Below are 21,632 nucleotides of genomic sequence, written 5' to 3'. Positions count from 1 at the left end.
CAGAAGCCAGCTCACCTCTCCCCTGAGGGTTTGCTAAAGTGACAATGATGACCAGTGCAAACGATGGCTCTGACACCCTGATGACACAGTGGTTCCTGGCAACAAACTCACCAAATGGAAGAAAACCACAAATTGAAGTATTTTATTTTCTGAAGCAGTGTAAGATTTTGCTCCCTGCAATTTCTCACAAAAACCCAGCCTTGTGGCTGTTCAGGATACTGAAGGTTACTCAAACTGTGATTCAGAACATATATTCATTTATAAACTGTCTAGGTGAGTTCCCATACCAAATAGTCTGTGTGAGAAAATAACTTACCCCTCATACTGAAAAGGAATTATTTGAGTGTGCAGGGCTGCCAGTTAAGGTCTGATGGCCAGGAGGGGACTGGAGGTGTGGAAGATGCAGCTCAGCAAGAAGGGAGTCGTGATTATGCTGTACTAGAAAGCACAGAGTGGCTTTCTAATTTCAAATTAAGGACTTTACACCACAGAAGATACTTCTACCTCGTATTTTGTATTCTCTGATTGCTACAGGGTATTTTACGTTTTGTGCAAGGAGGAGAAAAATTTGTCGTGAAAAGAAACAGGGGAGGAAAAAATCTGATAAAGGCACATCAATAAACATTTAGAAGCTCTCTCTCTCTCACACCCACCCCCCATTTCCCTGCTCCTCCCTGCCTTAGGGTCGGCTTAGTCACGTCCCAGTTCCTCAGACGGGGAACAGGCAAGGGAAGCATCAGCATCGCGGCTCTGGCGCTTCCCGGAGCGTTCGGTCCGTAGCCAGGCACTGCGTTCCCCTCCGGGGAGCCGGGTTTATCCCGCTCCAGCCTGCGGGCAGCCGGGTTTATCCCGCTCCGGCCTGCGGGCAGCCGGGTTTATCCCGCTCCAGCCTGCGGGCAGCCGGGTTTATCCCGCTCCAGCCTGCGGGCAGCCGAGCCAGCCCCTTGTGCCGAGCCCCAGCTCCCAGCGGCACGGACGGGATTCCCGGCGGATCCGGGGGCTCCAGAGCAAGCCCAGCCCCACCCGCCACCCTCACCCCTTCCCTGGCCAGAACCCGTGGGGGGACACGGGGATTTCAGCGACAGGCTGGAACAGGAGAGCTGAGCAGGGTTATTGCACTGCCACTGGCAGCAGGACACCGCGGGAGAGCCACGCTTTGCCTAAGTCTCTTCAAAAAACCCTCCTGAAGCATTCCTGCTGCTGCTGCTGAGATTTTAGGGTTGTAAATCGGGCACCAGGAAGCCACCTTAGAGAGCTGGGGCTGGAAATAGCTGATTCCTTATTTATACAGACAGACAGTGCCTACTGGAGTATTCTCCTGATTGTGAAGGGCTGGGGTGGGGAATCACAACCTGTGAGAGGGCTCAGGCTGTCTGGGAATCCCCTCACACACCCCTGATGCCCAAAGCTGGATCTTACAGGAACCATGATTTGCTACAGCTCACCTGAAGATATGCAGGAGACACACGAGGCTTGGTTCCCTTTCTGCTCACAGTGGGGACAAAATGAAGATGCCACTAATAATGATTGTTAAACACCAGCCTCTTCCTGCACCTTGATTTACTCACCATCACTGGCCTGTTTCTCCTACCTGGTTCCACGAGGATTTCCACCTTCCAAGATGAAGTTTCAAATCACCAGTTGGTGTTTCCTGGAGCAGAGCCCACACACAGAAGGGCATTTGCAGCCACTCAAATGTGTCCCCTGCACCAGCCTTTCATCACCTTCCAGCATGATCCCTCTCTCAGCTTCTCTAGGGATGAAAATCCTCACAGCCAGTTCTTAGACTGTGCTGAATCTTTGTGCTTTTCTAGCCCTACCCTCTTCACCTTGGTGCCTGCAGTGCCATGAGCCATGAGCTTAATGGGTACTGGCACCTTTACAGAGCTGGGAAGTGTTTTCCCCATCATAGTCAACAAACTACATCTGCTTGGGTAATTAAATACTATAACAACTAAAAAAAAAAAAAAAAAAAGGAAAACCAGAGCACAGTGGTGTCTCAGCTTATAAAGGTGCTTGCCAAGAGTGGAGATCTGATCTTGCAAGGTGCAACCTGCACAGGAATTAAAGGCACCTGGGCAGGGCAGACAGTCCTTTAATGATTTGTAACCAGCTCCCTGTAAGCACTGTCAGCTCCTCACTGCTGGATTAGTGCATGCTTGACAGGACTGTTGCAGCATAATGCACAATGAAACACCACCATTGAATCAGCCAGGATATACAATTACAAGGCAGCTCAAAGATCCTTATTTAACTCAATTTTCAAAACCAGGATTGCCAAAAAAAAGCCCCAAGTGAAGTGCCAGCTCAGTTCACAGAGAGACTTTTCATCACATTTTGTGTCTCAGCTACCAAAATGTACAGAAATGCCAGATGTCACAAGGAGAGACAGTGTAGCAAAGCCTATAAATATTCGAAATTATTTTTCCAGCATGCATTTGTGATTCATAAAAAATGGAACTATAATGAATTTCAAATGGCACATAAATGTTCAAATACAAGACACTCCTCTGTGCTTTCATAATGCTTTAATATATGTCTGGGTTGTATAAAGCTGGTGTTTAACTTGCAAAGATGTGACTAAACCCCCAGTCTTTTAACCAAAATTACCAAACAAAAACTAACAATTGCAGTTTCAACGTTTTTCAAGTGAGGATTTATCTTCCTGTTGTGCACACACAGCAGCTGTGAAAGCCTGCAGTAGATAGAACTATTCCAGCAAGGGTGAGGGAGGGGGTAACCTTTCATCTCAACAATTTTCAGACCAACAAAAGCTTTTGAATAAGGAATCTCTCTGTGGTGATGAACTTGACCTGACAAGCACCTATGTGAAGTGAAAAAACCTCTGTGCTTGAAATGTGGGAACATCCAGTGGGATTTTAACTACAGCCCTTTCCCATCAGACACAGGTGGTGTGGTAGGAAGCAATCCTGTGCTGCTGCAGCGCTCCTGGGGCCAGTGTGGCCCAACAGCATCTTCCCAAGCCTCTGCTCTGCCCACACCATCCATGCAATCCCAACCCCTTCCCCAGCAGACCAGGGATTCCCTGCTCCAGCTACATTTGAAAGATAAACCCCTTGTTGTGACTCACTCAACCCCTCCTCTCTTCCCCAAATCACATTGTGTGAGTAATTGTCTTAACCATGACTGGAAATCCTTTCAGGAGACTCATTATTTCCTCTTCTTGGAGATGCTCTGCATGTTTTTGCAACAAGTCACAGGTTCTTGAACAGGCAGATACACAAAGGTGATTTAGGACAAATCCAGAAATGCAATCAGACTTTGTAGTGCATTGGAACAAAAGCTCTTTGAAAGAATAACCTACAGTATAATTTTGATCAGGTAAAGAGAATTCTGATTTACAAATAGCTCTCCCAGAAATGTGGTCATTTGATGTAATTATTAGGTCTCCTATTATCATTAATATTAGGTCAGCTGTAACTGAGCAGGCCATGGATGGGCAGTACTGTGCAGTTCTTGGAAAAGTACAGACTCCAACTTCAAAACCAGAGAAAAATCTTTCAAAACAGAATATTTCAAAAAGTCCATTGTGTATTAGGCACTGAGCAGCATTAAATCCGAGGATGTGGTGGGAGAATCCACGTGCAGAAGAACAAGAACCAAAAAGCACAGCACAAACACAGGTGTGAGCTGGGCTGCCGTGCTCGGAACTGGACTCCACATGAACAGAAGTGCTAATGAAACAAACCAAAAGGATTACTTACAAAATGGTTGTGGGTTTCTTGTGGGTTTTTTTCCCACGTGGATATGTTTAATGGACACAGAATCTCCACTCTTCATTTTTGCCAAGACAGAACAAAGGACTGTTGCTTCAACTGTTCTCTCTGAAATCTGGTTTGGTTGGAGAATATGCAATTGTTTCAGTATCTTCCCCCAGCACTTCTGTCACCTTTCTCTTAGACAGGATTACATTAACCAAAAGCTCTACAAAGGTACCAAGTGTAGAGTCTGCCTTCACTGTCACAAACACTGATGAAAATATTGAGAAGAAAATTTCAAGAGCACTTTAATATACAGAATGAGTGGGATAGAGGTGTGGGGCTTATTTTAAAGAGACAGCCTTTATTTAAAGTACTTTGCTTTGTAGATCTTATAAAGTAAACATTACAATACTTCTTTTTTTTTCCCACAAATATATTAAAATTGTTTAAATTTAAAAGGCAATTCCACAGACTGATGGATATTTTTAAAGAAAAAAAATCTAACAGAAATAGGCAGCTCAACTAAAACTAGATTTTTAACATTCTGTTTTGTCATTCCATCTTTAAAAAAAAAGAAAAAAGGAAAAACACACTTTTCACCCAGATTTTCTTTACAGCAATAAGGCAACTCCAGGAGATTTGGATGAGCCCCTTGGAGATTACAGATACTGTAACTGGCTGCTCCTCATGCTTTATTACCACCCAAAGGTGCAACTACCCATTAATCACAATCACATCTGTGCATTAAAATATAAAACTTAAATTACAGATTTAAAAAATATTACTAATAGACTTCCCTATCATAAAATGCTTTACATTTACAGTACTTGAACTATTTCAGTTCTGGGTTGATGAGGTTTAAGCAATTTACCACTGCAAGAGTTAGAGTCTGGAGCTCACAAACAGCACAACCCAACCAGGGGCAGCAATAGTTGGTAGTGTCATAGTGCAAATCAAAATAAGGAGTGCAGAACTGCACTAATTGTTTACATTTCTAAAATATAAATGAACAAGACGAGCTCTTATATTGTACATGCAATAAATTACAGTAAGCATATGGCAATGGGGCTGGGGCATTCTACAAGTGTAGCTGGTGTACCAGAGCTGAAGCCTGTGAAAGATAGGACCCAGTAAACAAAACATTTCAAAGCTCTGTTGTCACTTGAACTCTGCTTTCATGCTTTGTACTTCTGCTTCCCCGTCTCGCTGATCACACAGATATGCTGAAACAAAATAAAATAAAAAGGTCCTGTTAGGAAAGTGACCAAGATTTGACATCAATAACAAGCTTCTGAAAGCAACACAAGTGTGCTGTACACACTTGAGGAGGAACAATCTTCTGACACTGTTTATGCAGAAAAACTTAGGCCTTGTTTTGGTCCAAAAATCTCCACATTGCCTTCTTTTCCCACCCATTGTCTGCTGGGTGATACCCAGATGAAGAGTTAATGATAAAAATAATAAAATGTGAGCCCTTCTTAACTTCTTCCCAGGTCTCTCTCTTCTTTAACTCTGACATAACTAAGCAAATGCACTTGTTGCAGAAATCTGGTGAGACAAGAAACTTCACACAAACTTCACCTTATTTCAAAGCTGACAGTTTTGCAGCCTCCACTCTGCATGCAGCAAAATATTTTTTTTTGTTTTATCAGAGCTCCAAACGCTGCCCTGCTGCTCTCAGGCTTATTCTCATCACTGGAATATGAGGCATGATTTACAGAGCAGGGAGAATGATGTAAGGAGATTTCCCTTCCTTCCTCCTCCCCAGTTTTAAATGGAGAAAAACATACGGGAAAAATTACTTACGTTCAAATCTCTGAAGTATTCATTGTAATCTAGGGCGTATCCCACAACAAATTTGTCTGGCACTTCAAATCCAACAACTGAAAAAGTCACCAGAGTGTTAGAAAAAGAACCTCCTAGAGTTCACTAGATCTTTTTACAGAGACAATATGGAATTTTATAGATATAGATTGTAACTCATTTTATTTCTTCCACTCTAGTACCCTCAGATTAATATTTCAGCCATTTTACAATTTTAACTTACTTTGTTGATTTATCAACTAAAGGAAATTAAATAGATGTATTTATTGGTTCCCACACAGCTGCCTGGTGCTAGTCTGCAAGAAATGAATGGAAGCTCTTAAATTTCCTGACAGGATATTATTATGAGAATGTAAAATTCCTTGAAAATGTCCTCTGACTTTGCAAAGATGTGCAGAAGTGCCAATCCTGCCTGGCAGTTCCTGATGCCTGACATGCCAGCACAGCAGCAGTGGATTTGTGAGCACAACTAAGTTCCCCTCACAGCACTGGAGCTGCACTCCAGACAGGGCTGCAGGAAGGGTCATTTGCAGCTTTCAGAACCAGGTGTGGGTTGGCTGCTTTGAGTTTGCTTTTGGCTCTGATTTGTTGCTGGTTTTTGTGTTTGGTTGTGATTTTTATCTCCCAAAAAGTTTGCCTAAAAAGAGGACATCAGCCATTCCAGATTGTCTGAACAGCTCTAGCAGGATACTTTGTCAGGCAGAACTAGTCCACACTGTCTACACATACTATAAAATTACCAAAATAAATTAAATTAACAAAAATATAAAAATTACAAAGGGCTTTTCTCCCTTGTGCTAAAATGAAAGACTCCTGAGAAGGAGAGCTGTGTCTTTTTTCTCTCCCTGGCTACAATGAGAAAAGCAGGGAGATAAACTGTGCAATTCAAATAAAAGGCTGTGGGCACTTTTAGAAAAACTAAGGTGATGTTTAGCACTTAGTGGGCCTCACAAAACAGGGATAAAATGGAGGCCCAGCCATTGCTGCCTTGTTGTCTCCTTCAGAGCTCACATGTCCTGCTCTGACAGGCTGTCTCTGGGGACAGATGGCAAAACAAATCATCTGGGGCAGGATGCTCCAAAGGCACCATTAGCCCAGCTAAGCCTCTAATGAGATCCCAGGAATGAGGGGTGTCCTTCGATGAGGGGAGCACCTCAGTGAAGCCCTGAGGTATGAAAAGCTTCACTTACAGAGCACTGTACAACCTTGCCAAGGAGGAGGAAGAGGATGTGATTCTGTGCTCAATTCTCTTCACTTTCATAATGAATGGAAGAGGAATTCAGCCTCTGGAACATGATTAAAGCACACAGCCCTGCCCAAGGCAGGAGGAGCTGTCACTCCCACCACTGTCTGCCCTGGATGCTCTTCCTTCACTCACAGTCTTGGGACAGACAGGAGAGGACAAGAAGGGAGTAATTCAGATGCCCAGACATAACCAGTGCCAATTTAGGCATTTTAATACTGTAAACTTTTATCAGACCTGCTACCCCATGTAGTCCTCCCACATTCTTGGGGACAGCCAAGTGGCAGGAGGTAGCTAGGCTAAGGCACACAAAGCACTCCCAAAAGTGTCAAAAGGTGAATCCAGCAGATTCCACTGACTGAAGCATGACTACATGCAAGTTGAGAGAATTTGCACATGACAAAGGTATAACCTAGACCATAACATCAAAGTTTGGTTTTCAATATAATAAAATGTTGCAAATGTTACAAATCCTGATTAACTGTCTCAAAGTACATTCCAAATATTTAATTATAAATAAGGGCAAACTTTATCAAGAATAATTAGTGAAATCTTGTTTGGGACATCCTTGGGCTTTGAGCAAAAGATACACAATACACAGACACACTTTTAATAATGAAAAGTGGTTGTCAAAAGTCACTTACAGTCCGGCCGGTATCCCACACTTCGAGGAGTTCTTTTCACCAGCAAACTGTCAAATAAAATTAATGTACAACTGAAACAGGGAAAAGCACCATGTACAAATATATGACACTGTTTTGATGACAGAGAAGCTGAGTTAAGCCTAAGTGTGCATAACTGACAGCCTAATTACACATATTTCAAACCATTATTTTACTTGCAGGCACAAAAGATCATAATGACAAAAGCAAAACTTTCTATCATTAATGGTTCACAGCCTAAAGGCTGACTAACAGGTCTGCAAGGAAAAGGCTGGGAGACACTGATCTGGATGGATTTTCACTGTCAAAAGTCACTTAGTGGAATTTTAGGTATGTTAGGAACTTGAGGTGCAATTTACCTTGTAGGTAAAGAGGCAACAGTCTGGGACGTAGCCCAAGAAAAAAAGCCCAACAAAAGCCTAAGTTTTATGAAGGAAAAGTTTACCTGCTTGAATGGGACCTCAATTGCAGTTGCACAACTTGTCCTTAACTGCTTTTCACTGGAAGTACTAATTACCCCCATAAAGGAAATGTAATTGATTCTGATGATCAGAAGGGTAAAAAGCATGGAGATACAGAGCTGGGGGTACTGTGGGAGAGAGAAATGCTCTGCTAGCTTAGTTTGATTTGCTCATTATTCAGCAGAGCACTTCTACCTCGTATAAGACAATCCCACAGGCTGACATTTGTCTGTCTGAGGAAAAGCAAAGTGGCTGATGGCTGAATGCAAACAGGACCAGCATCACTCTGTACACTGAGCACAGACCCCCTTCCCTCCTGCATCACCCCTGAAGACGTGGCTTCATTTGCCACAGTCACAGTTCTGATTTTAGTTTCTGGAACTTCTAATTGGGAGACCTAATTTTTGAGAATTGGTGTAGAATTTGATCAAAGAAACCCCAAAATAGTGCTGGCATTAGTTCGCATCTCCTCACTACAACTACTTAATTGTCTGAAGGAAAATAAATAGAAACCTAAAAAAAACCCCAAACCAAACCAAACAAAAAAACTCAAAAACCCCAACTCAATCAACAACTACAACAACAAAACAACAACCAAAAAATTATCAAAGAAGAAAAGATATATAAGAGAGAGAAGTCAAGCAACTAAGAATGTAAGACTATCTAGAATGATCATGTTTCCCTAGACAGGTCTTTCCCTGGGCAGACCCAAATTACTGCAACAGGTTTAAAATACAGGAAATTGGTTTTTGGACTATATTAATGATATTAATTTTTTACACTGTAGTGTTACAACCCTTTATAGTGACACATATTTAAAAACTGGCCAGGGGGAAATCCACAAGGCCTCACCTTCAGCAGGTCACCTCCAGATTACCAGCAAGAAGAGCTGTTCTGGTAAGTCTAACAACTGCTTTGACATTGTTATGGCAACACAAGTGATTAGATATTACACCCAGTTCTGCTTTATCTCTAATCCCCAGCAATCATTTTGCTTTTATTAAAAAATACACAACCACAGCATAGCAGTGGAAGAGATGTAATTTAAAAAGAAGTAGGAGGAATGTTGATATTGGTTAATAATACAATATCACCCTCAATATTTCTTGTTGGTTGCAAGTTGTTTAATTATGAAATGTTTTGAAATGAATTGATTAAAGGTGTAACTAAGTAGAAAAGCTGGAAGAGCACATGGCTGGGTGACTCTCACAGAATGACCTCTAAAGCTCAGCTACACTACACACACTACACACTCATTCATGTTAGTGTGCAAACTAATTAAAGTCCACAATTTAAGAAGGAAAAACAGAAAATCTCCATTGCACAGGTACACCACTGCAGTATAGTGAAGTTCAGACAGTGCCAGCAGAAAAAAACATCTTTGGAGAGACACTACATACAAGTAAGTGACAACCACTCCTTTTTCTTATTCCCCCTTCTAATTAAAGTCTACATTTATGAACTAAATTTGTGCTGAAAATACCTCTATTAACTTGAGAGGGCATTTCTTTTAAGATCAAAAGATTTCAATTCTTCTAGATACTTCTAAACTTGGACTTCAGTGCTAAAAGCCCACAAGCTTACCATAATATGATTGGCAAGAGGTGTTCAGGCATGCACAAGTTATGCCCTTGTGAAGCACAGGAGCTCTTCCAGCAATAAGACTGGAAAGAACAGTGTTTCCAATATCCTTAACATATATATGTGCTTACAGTATGCAAAAGTGCTTTAGGAGTTTAAACAAGCAGTGACTTCAACAAATCACATCACATATGACTCCTGCAGAAATGTTCCCTCCTGTTTCTCTTCCATGGAAATGTTTTCTATGTTTGTTTTTACTTGTTGGTTTGGGGTTTTTTTTAAACCTTCTTAAGGTGAAAACCAGCACAAATAATCATCAAACATTTACCTGGCTACTTTCACCATCTTTGGATTGTACTGTTTAAGGAGAGACAGCAACGTTTTCATTGTTTTACCAGTATCAATTATATCCTGAAAATAAAAACACTCATGTAAGACAGAGTATTAACCATGTCAGAGTAGCACTTTCAAGTTTCTACCATTGAAATTGCTCATCCACAGCAGCATGAAAATATTGCAAACTACAGCCTGTAAAAATGCTCACAACCAAATCCAGGTGGCACAAAACACAGAGCTGGGCTTACACAACCACGCTGGGTAAAGTGATCACACACATTAACAAGAGTGCTTCAGTGTTGTGGATAACCATGGCTTTGCTGAACAAACAGTTACTGCAATGACCTGCTTGGCTCCTTTTGGATACTGTGCTCCTTGCAGCAATGAGATAATGTTTAATTTGAGTATGATAAGAGTAATGTTAGTCTGGCTGTTGAGCTCAGTTACAGAGTATTCCACAGGAAGAAAAGCAAGAAGGGAAAACAGGCAGAACAACTCATTACTGCAGTTAAGGAAAAGGAGTATAATTTACTTTACAGAGCCAAGAAATACCTGAAGAAATTGCACAGGGAAGTCTGAGTGCAGTTCTGAAGTCTAAACCACACTAAAATAAATGTTGACACAGCATTTTTATCCCATTCACTGCACATATAAACAGAAAATGAAAAGAGAATATATGGCTTGAAACTGAAGCATCAGAAATGGCCTCCTCATTTGGACTAAACAATTACACCATCTTTAAGAGGGACAGTCCTTGCCCTGGCCTAAAATCAAATTTATTTGAAGTGAAGGAGGCAGACAGCAAAGAAGCAGCAATATCCTGGTTTCAGCTGATTTTCCTATAACTCTTAATTAAAATAAAAATCAAACAACAAACTCAACAGAGCACCTGTCAGCATTACCATTAACACTCAATGCTTTTAATCATTAAACTCCATAGGAGTCGAAGAAGTTGTACTGGTATATAGATAAAAATCAAAGTTGCTAAATAAACAGCTACTTCCATGCTCTAAGAGAAAAGCAGAACCTATTACTGGTTTTCTGTTGTGATGAGCTGTTTATTGGAGATGAACTTCCATTTTTTACAGAATTTTTTTGGACATTAAAGGGACACAGTAAAGCCTAGCACTCAAGACATTAAATTTACAATAGATGTGCATTTTACCATTTGACAGTTAGAATGGTGATCAGTAAGTGTTCATATCTGACTCTGTAAGTCGAGTCAATGGACAGATGATTCACTAAACAAATAAGAAAATAACCTAATCTGGGGATTACATTCATCTGAAATGGAGCAGATACACAATTAAACACATCTGTCCATCTGAAGCAAAATATACTTCAAAGGACACTGATCACACAGTGACTGCTGGATACATACTATTTTGGTAGGAGTTTTGGAACTGCATGTGCTTCCTGTGGAATAATATAACCTTCTCAAATTAGAAAAATAATACATAGAAACACATTTTATGGGAGGAAACATCCTTTCCTTTGGCTGATGCATCAGTTGCCATAGTTCTTTCTTTGCTTACAAACATGCCATTTCCATATTTGGAGCCTTAACACATTATTAGATTGCACATTCGCTTTTCCTGTCTACTGCTGCTGCTTCCCTACCCTGAAATTGTCAGTTGTACTCAAGGAAAGTGACATTGGCTGCACGTCAGCAATGGTGTTCATCAAGATAGGGGTATGAAAGCAAGAATTAAGCAACAGCACCTACCAGGCAATCAAATTGAGCTGTACTGAAGCTGCTATCACCCAGAGAACCATGACAAGACACAGGAAAGGGAATTCAGCAATTACAAAATGCCAATTAAGAATTAGCGTTTTCTGTGTCACTGTTCTCTAAACAAACTACACACAGGGACACTGGGCTTAGATCTGCTTTTCATGTATTTTAGGATACTCACACCAGGAATCTCTTTCTACCTCTGCAGTTTAGTTAGTTTAGTTTCCTAACTTGCTGGGATGAACCCAGAACAATAACATGCTTAGTATCACTTTTTTTCGGACTACTTTTTCAAACAAAAAAAAAAAAAAAAAAAAAAAAAGGAAAAAATGAGACATTTTAGAATTGACAAAATCTCAGAAAACTGAAAATACAAACCATTTTAGATGGATGTTTTCCTGGTTAAATGTAGCAATTGAATGCAATTTGAGAATTCAAAACACAGCTTCGTTCAAATTCAAAGACCACTTGCAAAGTTCAGGCCTGAAATCAGAAGCTGGAAACCTTGAAACCACAAACTGTAGGTTTTCTGGCTTAGGAACAACTTCTATTAGAACTCTTTTACCTGTCAAATTAGAACTTCCAAGTGAAACATTGTACTTACTTCTACGATCAAAACATTCTGGTAGGAAGAAAAAGAAAAACAAATCCATTAGTATCTAGACAACATACAATTTCTTATTAATCTTCATAACTCATTTCCAGTGCACTTAAATATTTGCACCACCATTTATGTATGTTTACATGTGTTACAGCAACTGCTTTGTAGTATAACATTTCTGATGCTCTAATAACAATTAGCTGAGATTCTTCTCAACTGTTCATGCTAAGTACAGTCTTTGAATTATTCACACTTTGAAAATTCTAGACATATGCAAAAGAGATCAAAGCAGAGTGTATACAATTACTATTCTTCTAGAGAAGAGTGTCCTACTGCAGAGACAGGTACAATTCTGTCATACCTGCATCCTTTACATTGACACACACATCTCAAAAATGACCTATGTGTGAGGAGAAGGGGAAAGTGATGTGTTCTGACAGAGCAGGAGCAGTGGTGCTTTTAACCCCTGACATCTGGCTCAATGACCTCCACAGAATCACTGGAGAAAAGAAGATTCCCAATTTACATTCTCCTATTTCCTCCTCTTGTCACTGCCTGTCATGAGGATCTGTGTTCCTGACGTGGGCTGCACCTTACACATCTCAAGAGAATGAATTCCCACCACTCCTCCAGTGGAACAAACACAGACACACACACAGCTGGTACCAACCTTTCCAGTCAGTGTTGAGAGGTCATCTCCCCCAATGACTTTGATATCTCCAGTTGACTGATCATTCTAAGAAAGATGAGGGTGAACATTTGCATGACAAGAATTAAACAGATTTTCTTCTTGCAGTAAATGTCAAAACTGTGAAGTACACAACTGGTAAATGTTAAAGCTTTCAGAAGCACAGCAACAACAGCATCTCTATGAACAAAGAAATTACAAGTGATCAACTTCATAGATAGTTTTTCAGATAAAAGACTGTTTGACAAGAGATTTGCATCAACACATAATCTGTGACCATTATATACACATATGTATCTAAAAAGCAAGGACTTACTATACATTCTCTACAGATATAGAAACAGGACAAAAAACACTTCTGGTTTCCAAGCTACAGGATGCTGTATAGCTGGTAATTTACATTTTAAACTTTATTGCTTTAGAAAGTCTTACTCTGAATAAGAATAGGCAATCATAACAAGAATAGCCAGCAAACAAGGCACTGATTGCTATTTAGAACAATAAGCTACAAAAATAGCCAGAAAAGCTTATGCTTGGTTTACAGCCAATATTAGTAACAAATCAAATTAGTTCTTATAAAATTGAACAGCAACACAGGTACACCATCACTACACTGCATATTGCTTCAGTAAATCTAAACTGTGATTAAAACACTCAACTGACTTTAAACCTTGCAGTGTCTCACAGTTCATATTTGATGTCATATGCAGGTGCTAAGTTCCTGAGCAATGAAAGGGTGAAAAAAGAGTTAAAGATTTCTGACATTGGCTATAACCAGATTTCCACTGGCAAGAACTTTGTTTAATCATTAAGCAATGTTTTAATTATCTTCAGGAGCCTTATTTCCGAGTTCAGTACTGGTAAGACTTTAATGCTTTATGGTTTAACACATAAGAGTTTTACTGGTTAGATCTGTTTTCACTGCCTCCCTGTTGTCACTGCTGGAAAACAATAACGTTTTACAAGACTGTGACTGCTGACTCAAGTGACTCCAAGATCACCTTTAAAAGTGGCATTTTAAGTTCCTTACAGTATCCTGCTGGAAGGTTTGGTTAGCAGAGTCCTTTCAGAATACTGCTGTGACCAGTCTAATCAGAGTTTGCCACATACTCCACTGCAAATCCAGATTTTCACCAGTGACAGTGCAACACAGCCACTGTCTTTTGGCTGCCCTTCATGAGTACACAAGCAACATTTGCTCATTTCCATACTTAAATGCAGGAGACATTCTTCTTGCAACACAAACAAAATAAACTGTTTGTCAAGAATAGTGAGAGCTGAATCTGATCACAAACACTGTCTTTCCATTTCCTAACAGCTTGCCAGATCCTTAAAATTCATCTGTAAGGACTTGGAAAACTGAAGTTACAAGTGAAGTTTAATCACAGCTTGATCACATCAGTTTTCTTAGACAATTATTTTGGGTGCAGTACAGTATGAATTTTGCATTGCAACACACAAAAAAAACCCCCATAATCTTGTAAATATTAAATGATCAGTTTGAAACAAGAATAGAACTTCAATTACATCAATTACAGAACCATCACAAAAGTTCATGTGCCTCATTTATGCGACCAGGATATTTTTAACATCTTTTATGCAGTCTGTAAAGGCAGGCAGCATGATCCAGTAATCACATCCAGAGACAGCAACAAGAGAGCTGAAAGCTCCACCTCCAAGTGTCCATTACAGTTTGTGATGATTTTCACACCACTGAACACAGATCCCTTCCTGTAGCAAAGCACAGATGAAGACTACAGAGCAGATTTAGCATTCTGACACTATTACTGATGGAGGACCCAGTCAAGCTGTTACATACATGTCCACAATAGGATAATCTTATCCAGTCTATCAAATTATGCAATTTAAAGGACCTAAATTTGGATATTAATAACCACCTAAGAGAGGCTACAGAAAATAAATGGTTATGAATAGTGTAGTGGAGGCATCACATCAGCAGCTCCTCACTCATCCAGAACAGGAAAACATTCTTTTATAGAACTGGCTGACAAAATCAAAAACCCTCAAGCCAACACCTCAAGGAAAATGTCTGGCTTCAATAGCTTTCTGTCTACTTTTCTCCTCATCCACTTGTTTCTATGGTAAAAACAGGACTGTAATCTCCATAAAACTTACTTTGCTGCTCACTCCCCTATTAATATCAAGGCACTGTAGTTCTGAGGGGCAATAAACAAAAACAGCTGAAGTAAAGAAATGATCCAAAACACACCTAGGAGATCAGTTAAAAGTCAGCCTTGCTTTTTAGCAGAGACCTTTTTCAGCTGTTTCAAACTATTTCTCCAGTATTTTTTTCTGAGCTAGAAAGTAGAGAGCATGAAGGGTGTAGTCTTTGTAATGATTCTTTAAACAAGGTAAGTTATTGGAAGTGTTCCTAAGTGAAGAAAGCAGAAGATACACAATTTCCACTCCAAGAAAAAACAGGTGGAAGTCATAATTTCCTAGTCTTTAACCTACAATTCTGTAATAGAGATATTCAGTTTTCTGCAGCTTTTACAGGCAGAATATATGGGCATGTGGGGGCTTTGGGGTGAAGGGGACTTGAGGCAGGAGCCTCCCCTTTTGGGAGGCACAGTAGAAAAGAGGCTCAGACTGCTCTCCCTCACTGATTTTAACACAGTGCACAAGCACAAAGTGCCTTGGGAGATACAACCAAGGGCTGGCAGAGCCCTTCTGCCCAGGCCTGCACTCTCATTAAAGCACATAACTGAATTAGTGCTCTGCAAACCCCAGTGTGGTCTCCAGGTAACCACTGGACAGGCAGCTGTGTGTGCCTGCACCAAGGCCACACACAGCTCTTGGCTTTGTCAGGACACTTTAATGGAGAGCTTGAGAGGAATCATGGATTTATCAAGTTCTGCAACAGTTCAGGCTAACTCTGTAAATAACTCCATCTCAGGTTTCACAGTTTAATGAAACAAAAGATGAGAGTGATTTTTTAAATTTGGGAATCTGTATTTTTCTGCTGGAATAGGGAGTGGTCGACAGCTGGGACAAGTAACCCTGACTTCAATGCAAAGCTGCTGATACAGAACAAACAGCATAACATTGTGAAACAGTGTATTTAAACACTCTATAAACTAAAACAAAAAAAACATCTTATAGATGGTCTTAGGGAAAAAATAATAAATTTCTGAAATCTCAAAAGCATGAGACTTGGCTGTCAGTAAGCTGGAAATCATACTGTGCTGACAAACATCTGCTTCTTCCCCTGACCTGCACAACATAACCCTCTGCTTCCCTCTGTAAAACCCTAAAGCTACCTTGTGTTACAGAATGTTCTGTTTCCCTACAAAGTTGAATACCTGTGTTCAGAATCAAAAGAAATTCTTCCCCTAAAAATCTAAACTCAAGGCAACCTATGTCTTGTCTTGAAAATGTAATGCCATATTCAGAACTCATTAATCACAAATCTATGTTTATGTATCTAGTGTTTCCTCATGATCAAATACAACTAATTTTGTTCATTGTTTGGTTCATCAAAACAAAAATGAGATAGGGAACCACTTCTGCAGCTTTCAAGTCATCCTGTCCAAGAATGATGTCTGGGCCATATAAAAACTCTCAGAATTAAATTTTTGTAATAACACTTGCAGGAGAATTCTCTGTATTGGTCTAGAGCCACAGCTTTAGAGATGGGGTAGAGGGCAGAGAGGAAATTGCTGAACAAGTAAAGGACATGTAAAAGGGTCTCTCTCCTCAGCTAATGATTCTACTGGGGTGAGGAGATATCAAGGTCTAAAAGAAAACACATTATATAATAAGGTAGAGAAAGTGTAAATTGGCTTGTGACTCTTAATTCCCTTAATTATTTGTTTAATATTAGCATATTAGAGCAGTAACAATATTAAACCACCTCTGTTAATAATTTGTAGTCAACTTAGCTAAAAATTGCACAGTACTGCATAGATACTTACACAGTAACTCTTCAACCTAATGAAGTCGACTGTCATGGGGATTGATTTGTCACTGTTTCTGTTCAGGGCTTTGATGTAGTCTAATAAATCAGCAAAAAACTTATAGCCACCCTTGAGTACACAGAGTGCCACAATGTGGTGTCCTCCCATGCCTTTCATAATTTCTCGTGCCAGTCTCTCCGTCCTAAACAAAACCAAGGAAGAGTGAGCTGTCACAACATTCCACTTGTCCATCACAGCAGCAGCGTTTGACACACCTAGCAGCAGCAAACACACACAGCAAACCTGGAAACACATTTTGCTTGGAAATATTTGCCCACTACTTGGGTCACTTTTACACCTTATAGGCCAACAACATTTTGCTGTTCAAGGTTAATCCAACAGTAGCACTGCCAAATGCACTTGTTTTCCTACCAGGGGCAGCCAAAGCAAACCTCTACACCCTGAAACTGTTTCACTGGCAGATAAGAGACATGAAGGAGTTTTCTCCTTCCAAATACAGGTTCAGCTTCCATGCAAAGAGCAATGTAAGCTCTAACAACCCCAAAGGCAGCAGCCCTCACCAGATGACGAGCACGAAAATGTTCAAATTGTAAACTGAAGAGTTGATGTTAGTTTGCCAAACCAGAATGCCAGAAATTTGTCCTGAAAGCAGAATACAATACCAGCAAGACAGAGCAAGAGAATGCTGCACCGTTTTTCTGCAATAATTGTTTCTAAATTTATTTTGCCATTTATTTTAGAAAGCATGGTCTGCATTTATTGTGTGCCAGCTGACAGCAGGTTTCTCAGAGAAAGCCAACCATCATAAACGTTACGTCAATTCCTTAATGATGTGTACTTTGTCCAATTTTTGTCCTCTATACGGACTTCCAATGTAAAGTTTTAATATTTAAAAATAATTTTTTATAGGAATGTTCATTGTATCTAGTCAAACAGAACCATGCAATATCTAAACATATTCCTAGTCACAAGATCCCCTGGAAGACTCATCCAGCACCACTCATAAAAGGCTTAAATTCACTGAATTTGTTGTTCATTCTCACAAAGAAAATTAGCAACTTTCAACCACAAAGTAAAACAAAAATGTCTTGTAGGCTTGTGAACACATTTCTGATCACACAAGACAAAGCTTGCATAGCACATCACAGATTTCAGAAACCACAGAAGTGATAGATTGATATTTGCAGAAGATAATGTCTTTCTTGGAAGGCAGGAGAAAGTTGGATGTTATTTATCCACCACATCAACATGAGAGACTCTAAAATGATGTGATTAATAGTTTACTTTTAGTAATATCTTACGGAAATTCAAGAGACTATATTTTCACACTGAACTGACACAACAAAATGTTTTCTAGTTAGAGTTTAAGAAGGTCAAACATCAAAGAAACACTGGAAAGAAAGTCCTAAGTTGTTACATACTACAAAATTTTGCCTGAGAATTATGACCAATTTTCAAAGAATAGCATGACTGCAAATGTACAAACTCTTAGAAGCAAAAATAAAAAAAAAAAACCAACAAAAAAAGACAGATTAATTGTCCATTTGAGTCTCTAATTAAATGCAATCTATTTAGACAGTCTCCAAGCAGCAAAATTATCACTGGAAGATGTTTATTCCAGTTTCATGCAATCAGTATACTGTCTGAAGTCAAACAAACCTGTCCATGATGAGCCCATGAGGAATATAGACTTTTTCCAAATCATCTGCATAATGTTTAGGTATGCAGAACAAATCCAGGTCATAACCTTGTTCATCATCGCCAATCTGAAAAGGAAACAGGGAGAGATTTCTATGAAGCCTTAGAGAAAGTCTGTGCTGAGAAACTTCAAGTCCTTTGCTTTATTCAGTAAAAACTATCAAACCCACAATGCTCATCAGAACCACCTCACCTTCCCCCTCTCTAGAAACATCAGTCACACTGAACACAGAGTAAAGTGTAATCTAAGAGTTCACAAGAGTTACTTGAAATACTGTGAGTTTTTGTGTAATGCAATGTGTGAAAGCCCTACAACGTTCTCCTCCAGTGGAGAGCAGGAAACTGAAGTTACTACACCTCAGTGAAACTCTATATTCCATTACAAAAATAATCAAGCTTTTTAACCCCTTTGATTTTCCCAGTGTAATGCAAAACCTGCAATTAAGCAAGCAGAGGTTCTGACATGGACACCTTCCAAATCTCCACAACACTCGATCACAACAAAACACACGAGCCAGTGTGCAGGACAAGGCAGGAGAGCAACGTGAGCATGACAAGTTAATGCTGCTGTGAAACAACTCTGCTCCAACCACCGTTTCCAAAATGGAGAGGTTCAAGGTTATTCAGAATCTGAAATTAAACCTTTCAGCAACCTGTTCCACATGGGGAAACTCCCTGTATGAAACAGCCTACAACGCTGGCAAGGGCATATTAATTAGGATATTAATTAGGACAAGGGATTAGCAAACATACATACATAAAATAATGATACTGAACACTGCTCAGGTTCAGGGCATGCTGTTACATCAAACAGAGCCTTCCTTGAACCCTAACCCTGCTGCAGCTTGAAAATGATGTGGTTTTTAAATTACTTCCCTCTCTGGTTTTGTAGCTGAACACTACTATGTGAAAAAGAATTTTAGAGGGAAAACAGAGGGTTAGTGCTGACAGTTCACCAGGGCAGGCATTTTAAGTATCCATTTTGGCCACTAGTACCCTTGCAGGACTCAAATCTTATTTCAAATCTGCCTGTGGAAACACTTACCTGGCCAGTGGTCTGACAACTGTTTACATGGGGTTTTTGCTGATTAATCTTTAATGAGTATTTAATCTGGGAAATTTATTATTTCACCTCCCATCCAAAGCTGACCCTGTGTGAGCTGCACACACGCACAGCAAGAGCTCGTGGTCCCTGCAGTCCACAGGGACTCATTTTAAGAAATAAGGCAGGTCCTACGCAAAACTCATGGGGTTTTTCCTTGGTCAGACCCATCATTACATCCAGCGTGTGTACTAAACCTTCCGTTCTGCATCTGGCAGGGAATGGGCCCTTCCTACAGGTTTTATTAGGTTTTTTTACGGACTGCAGGGATTTACTGTCGCAACCTCGCGGCCGTCACAGCTCTCGGCCATCAGACACCGCATGCACTTCATCAGCACTAGCACTTGCTTTGAAACGATAAATAAAAATGAGCATTAAAAGCCTCAGCAGATGCGGCAATTACACAGAAATACCAAGGATGCTGCTCCTGCAGAACCAGACCCCGCTCACACACGTGGGGCTCTCCCGAGCGGAGCCTCCCGCACGCCGCGAACAGCAACAGGAATAGGAAGTTGTGCGGCGCTGGGGGAAGTTCTTCCACCTTCGCTCCGGAGCCGCCAACGCCGGCTCTGCCCGCCGCCCTCGGGCTCGGGATCCCCCCGGAGCCCACCCCGAGGCACCCGCGGCCGCTCCGGGAAGGGACGCGCTCGGCCGGGGGCACGGAGGGCAGGGACGGACATCCCGGGCCCGGCGCCGGGAGGCCGGGGCTGCCCTCAAGGTGACTCCCCGGGGCGGCGGCTCTCGGCGCCGAGGGACGCGACATGACATGACACAACGCACGATACGATACGCCACGGCACGCCATGCCACCCCTCGCGTTCCCTCACAGATCACCGTATTCCGAGGGGCAGGCGGGGGACAGCGGCCCCGGCGCCCGGCATCCCCCGTCCCGCGGGCGGCAACCCCCGCACTCACCACGATGCAGGGGCTGGGGGTCGCCATGGAGCGCGGCCCGGCCGGCGGCGGCTGCGGGCGGCTCGGAGCGGCGGGAGCGGGCGCTGGGAGCGGCAGGAGCGGCGGCGGCAGCGGGCGGTGGGAGCAGGAGGCGCCGCGCCCGCTGCGGCCCCGGCGCCGCCTCCGCGCCCTCCGCGCTCCCCGCCCTCAACATGGCCGCTCTCGGTATACTCTGTGCAGCGGCTCGGAGAGCGGCCGGAGGGACGGGGCAGAGGGGACACATCACTGGAGCCGTTCCCTCCGTGGGGCTGTCCCCATCCCAGCCGGGTGCAGGTGTCCCCCCGCTCTCCCACGTCCCCGCTCCTTGTCTTGGGAGCTGAGCCTCCCCTCGCACAGCCCGCTGCGCGTTCCCCGTCCCCTCAGGATGACAAGGGAAGGTGACGGTGCTGGGTCCAGTTCTGGGCCCCTCAGCTCAGGAAGGACATTGAGGTGCTGGACGGGGACCAGAGAAGGGCAACAGAAGTGGGTGAAGCCCCTGGAGCAGCACAAGCCTGCTGAGGGAGCTCCTGAAGGATCTGGGGGTGTTTGGCCCGGAGAAGAGGACGCTTGGGGAGGACCTGACTGCTCTGCACAACGCCCCGATGGGGCTGTAGCCAGGCCGGGGTCGGGCTCTGCTCCCGGGGAGCCACGACAGGACAAGGGGACACAGGCTTAAGAACATGTTTGGGTTGGACATTAGGAGGAATTTCTTCACGGAAAGGGTGATTAGACATTGGAACAGGCAGCCCGGGGAGATGGTGCCTGAAGGTGTTTAAGGAAAAACTGAACGTGGCACTCGGTGCCCTGGCCTGGCTGACAAAGTGGTGTTGGGCCATCGGTTGGACTCGATGATCTCGGAGTTTTTTTCCAACCTAATTGATTCTGTGCTTCTGTGGCTCCTGATGGCCGGGGGAGCAGGGTGGGTATCTGCTGTCATTCCAGAACCAGGCACAGGGATGGATGCACATCCATCAGGTGCTTACATCCATGGAGGGGCTCCACAGACAGAGGTAAAATAATAAGAAAGCATGGATAGTTCCAGTGGTCTCAAATGAGAGAAAAAAAAAAAAGTGTCAGCTTTTCCTGTAGGTGTGGACAATAAGGATAA

The 21,632-nt window shown here is 42.1% G+C and overlaps 1 protein-coding gene across 1 annotated transcript; it reads right to left on the bottom strand.

Moving 5' to 3' along the window:
• Positions 1 to 4,002: 4,002 nt before the first annotated feature.
• HPRT1 (hypoxanthine phosphoribosyltransferase 1) lies at positions 4,003 to 20,685 on the bottom strand. Its single transcript, XM_054641300.2, has 9 exons — positions 20,507 to 20,685; positions 18,451 to 18,557; positions 16,789 to 16,972; positions 12,836 to 12,901; positions 12,169 to 12,186; positions 9,822 to 9,904; positions 7,434 to 7,480; positions 5,529 to 5,605; positions 4,003 to 4,945 (listed from the first exon to the last, which is right to left on the bottom strand). The coding sequence occupies exons 1-9, from the start codon at positions 20,531 to 20,533 to the stop codon at positions 4,898 to 4,900; spliced, it is 657 nt and encodes a 218-aa protein (XP_054497275.1). The 5' UTR covers positions 20,534 to 20,685; the 3' UTR covers positions 4,003 to 4,897.
• Between the last annotated feature and the right edge of the window lie 947 nt (positions 20,686 to 21,632).

This window comes from Agelaius phoeniceus, chromosome 14, assembly GCF_051311805.1.
Source record: "Agelaius phoeniceus isolate bAgePho1 chromosome 14, bAgePho1.hap1, whole genome shotgun sequence".
Classification (NCBI taxonomy): Eukaryota; Metazoa; Chordata; class Aves; order Passeriformes; family Icteridae; genus Agelaius; species Agelaius phoeniceus.
The sequence above is the reverse complement of the archived record's forward strand: the minus strand, read 5'-3'. Positions and strand labels throughout refer to the sequence as shown.

Bases quoted from the DNA above. Each gene is read 5' to 3' on its own strand.
- HPRT1 (XM_054641300.2), bottom strand. From the start codon at position 20,533: ATGGCGACCCCCAGCCCCTGCATCGTG. The intron at 7,481-9,821 runs GTAAATGTTTGA...TTTATTTGACAG, and splicing joins AAGATGGTGAAAGTAGCCAG to TTTGCTGGTGAAAAGAACTC. The intron at 5,606-7,433 runs GTAAGTGACTTT...TGACTTTTTCAG, and splicing joins TGTGGGATACCGGCCGGACT to TTGTTGGATTTGAAGTGCCA.